Genomic DNA, 3562 nt, shown 5'->3' with positions numbered 1-3562 from the left:
TAACGAGGGAACAGATTTACAAGTGACAAAATTGTTTCGTCAGAGGGGGAGGGGACAAATTTCAATTTTGTTCTATCCTCATGGACAAACTTGTTTCCTGTTTCGTGGACAAGACATTTGTCCCAGCGAGTGGACGTTTAAATCCGTCCCCTTTTTCGCAACAAATTTGTTTCCAACGAGGGGACAATTTATTCAAGGAACATTTCGTCCCTTCCAATGACACAATTTGTCTTTAAAATGACACGTTTTTGTCCACAGATCTCTTGTATGCGGCTATAGACGAACATTTTGTTGCTAGTTTAAGGTACAGAAAAAAGTTCCTTTACATTTAGAGTGTAAATTTAAGACAGCCTATTCTTTGTTCGTGTTCGTCAATTAATTCCAAGTTAATACAGAGTGATTGTAATTTTACAATTTCAAATTATAATTTTACAGCGCACAGTTCACGGAAAATGTTTTCTGTAACTCTTACAAGTTTTTCTCACACACCGAGTGGTTGTTCATATGTTCACTTTCTTTTTGTTTTTGTTTTTTTCCGTCCCCTCCGAGTTGTTTGTCGTCTTCGCCGCGGGGCGCGTAGTTCCTCACTCACCTGCGCGAGGCAGACGCCGTCCTCGCCGTCCGGGCTGCAGGCGGCGGTGAGCGGCGGCCGGCCGGGCACGCTGGCGTGCAGCACGATGCACACGCGCTGCTGGCGGGCCGCGTGCTGCTGGCGCGCCGCCGGGTCGCCGCCCGTGTGGAACAGCACGCGCAGCACGGGCTGGTCGCGCGCCACGTCCGCGCGCACCATGTGCGCCGACATGTCCAGGTGGCGCGCCACGCCCAGCGCAGAGATGTTGAGCGGCGCGTCCTGCGGGGACAAGGGTGCACAAATGTGTTTATCAATGTTTCAAAATGGCATAAATGATCTTAATCTTAACCTTCTCTTTTTTTTAAATGTCATTTACAATGCACTGCAAAGGAGCGCCAGTGTTTAAAAAACCGCTTTTGCAGTAAAAAAAATGCAGGGTGTCGAGCGGTGAACAAATATTTAATTCAAGGGTTTTTCCCGGGTTTTCCCCGGGCAAAATCGTCAAAATTCAAGGGTTTTAGAGGGCTTTTTGGACACAAAAATTTGCTCATAGGGGTTAGTTTTCTTAACAATAGTTCCAAAATCATATCATGAAAAGGGTTGGTCCATATCTACAGAGCAGGAATGGACACAAAAAAAGGCGAGGCGCGCACAGAGCGTTGCAATACGGAGATCAGCTGCTCGGTGACGAGGACTCTGCGAACTTTTTCCCGGGTTTGAGCAAAATTAAAGGGTTTTTCCCGGGTTTTCAAGGATTCCAGGGTCGCTCGACACCCTGAATGTAATTCCCTAATAAACAGACTGATGACAGTTTCCGCATATACCTCCACGTTTCCCACATCTCCATTACACGTACACGCGCAGTTCTGCAGACGCCGCTCCGCCGTGCGCGGATATTAATCTAATTAAGCGCATAAAGGGGGAAAGGCAGGGAGCGCACACTCACTCAGCTACACTGTAAAAATTCTTTGTCACGATGACGAAAATACCATGGCTAATTTTTAGTACAGGGGTGTCGTCATGGGTTTTTTCGTCACATGATTAAGGTTTTCTCGTCACCGTGACGAGAAAATTCGTGACGACAGCCCTGTACTAAAAATTAGCCATGGTATTTTCGTCATCGTGACAAAGAATTTTTACAGTGATACCTCTCCATTTCTTTTTTCGTTCTTTTCTATCTACCCTTGTTTCTCCTCCCTTTCCCCCTCCCCCTTCGCTACCCATATTTCGCACAGCATGTCCCTCACGTGAATCATTTTCTGGATTTGGGCAAATCGTACGGTACAGCGTTGCTGGCGCCGCTGGCTGGGGTTGGGAGTATCATTAGCTGAGACCCGGAAGGAAATGTCTACCCCCTTTTCTCTCTTTCCGACCGTCTCTCTCTCTCTCTCTCTCTCTCTCTCTCTCTCTCTCTCTCTCCCCTCTCACTCGCGCAAACCACCCTCTTCTCTGTGCCGGTGACCACAAGGAGGCAGACCGGACTCTGGTTTAGAAAAAGGCGGAACATTAGAACAAGTTTAATTATGGAAAACGTTTGGGCTTGGCTCGGGTGGTGGGTCTGCGGCTCTCGAGCCCTGCTTCTACCGCTCCTCCTCCTCCTCCTCCTCCTCCACCTCTCTACCCCTCTCCCACTCCCTCACTTCCTACTTCTCTCTCCCTTCGCCCTGCTGGTTGCGCGAATGGATTGAAACACTCATCACGCTTAATGGAGACTAGAGGCGGCGTGGAGTCTTATAGGAATTAACTTCGTCAGATATGGTTCCATCGAACGCGTCATCCTCCATCACGCCTCGCAGAGGTACTTACCGGCGCGACTCCGGGGAGCTGCTCGATGGGGTCCGGGACGATGTACCTGGCGGGCACGGTCTGCTTGGTGGAGAAGGGGCCGTACGAGGCGCGCACCGACACCGGCTCCGCCGTCTGGAACACCGTGAACCGGTCCACCGAGAGGACGGAGCCGGCGCCCGGCGGGGAGCCGACACCGAGGACGCCGCCGCCACCGCCGCCCTCGTCGCCATCCTGGTCAGGGTCGCCGACGATGGAGGTGCTGCCGGTTATGCCGGCCGCGGCAGCCGCCGCCGCCGCGGCCGCCGCCCCAGCCCCCGCCGCCCCCGCGCTCGCCAGCGGGTAGGAGCGCGGGATCTGCTTGAGGAAGAAGCCGCCATCCTTGTTCTCAAAGTGGACCTCGACCGTCCCGGCCGCGCCTGCAACACACAGAAGACCAGGCACAGTGAGTAAACATATCAGAGGAAAAGTTACTTTTTATCGAAACTACACATGGTGACGTTCAAACAAATTCGCGAGAATTTGTTCTGCAGATGTAAACAAAACAGTTTCTCAGGTGGGAAGAAAACGGGTTTGGAGAGTCTGGAGTGGATGATAGGCCTCTGGAGGGGGTCCGGAAACAGAAGCAAAACAGCGACGCTAATCTGTTAGGACGCCGCCGCAGCAGCCGCGCCACGCGCTCCGCCACGTCGCCAGGAAGTAGGAAAAGAACCAGAAACGGAAAGATAACAGCGCCTGGCGGAGAGCCAGGTATAACGCCCGTTAGTTTACCTTCCTTTAATATTTAAGGCCCTCCTGCACCTCCTCCAGGACTGCGTTGCAATATTTACGGCCCTGTTTGTAGCCTGGAATTCGTCCGGACGCCTTCGCCCAGCCGATGGCGTAAACGGGGCAGGGCGAGAGGTTGGGTGAGGGTGGGGGCTGTGCGGGGACCGACCGGAAGTCTAAAAGTCTGATTCCTTGCACCGCTCTTCTCTCAGGGCCGGAAGTCTGAAAGTCTAGCTCCTGCACCGCGTTCTTCCTTCTCTCCGGGACGGGATAAACCCTCCGAGACATGATTCGTAATGCCGCCCGCCGTAAAATGTTATTGCACAGCATTCGGCGGCGGCCATGGAGTCAGCGGCCATGGAGATGGGATGAGATTGAACTCATCAGTGCATTCTGTGCACGGCCCCTTGGATTCCGCACGATCGGAGAAACGGGGGG

General features: G+C 52.7%; 1 protein-coding gene across 1 annotated transcript in view; it reads right to left on the bottom strand.

Annotated features, from left to right (window-relative positions):
• Positions 1 to 493: 493 nt before the first annotated feature.
• LOC127749790 (uncharacterized) overlaps positions 494 to 3562 on the bottom strand; it is a 146758-nt gene continuing 143689 nt past the window's right edge. Inside the window, exons 3-4 of the mRNA XM_052269474.1 lie at positions 2378 to 2775; positions 494 to 850 (exon numbers count right to left, since the gene is read on the bottom strand). Coding sequence (XP_052125434.1) covers positions 509 to 850; positions 2378 to 2775 — 740 coding nt within the window. The 3' untranslated portion in view covers positions 494 to 508. The remainder of the gene's footprint in view (positions 851 to 2377; positions 2776 to 3562) is intronic.

This window comes from Frankliniella occidentalis, unplaced genomic scaffold (assembly GCF_000697945.3).
Source record: "Frankliniella occidentalis isolate FOCC.00 unplaced genomic scaffold, Focc_3.1 Scaffold93, whole genome shotgun sequence".
NCBI lineage: Eukaryota > Metazoa > Arthropoda > Insecta > Thysanoptera > Thripidae > Frankliniella > Frankliniella occidentalis.
The sequence above is the reverse complement of the archived record's forward strand: the minus strand, read 5'-3'. Positions and strand labels throughout refer to the sequence as shown.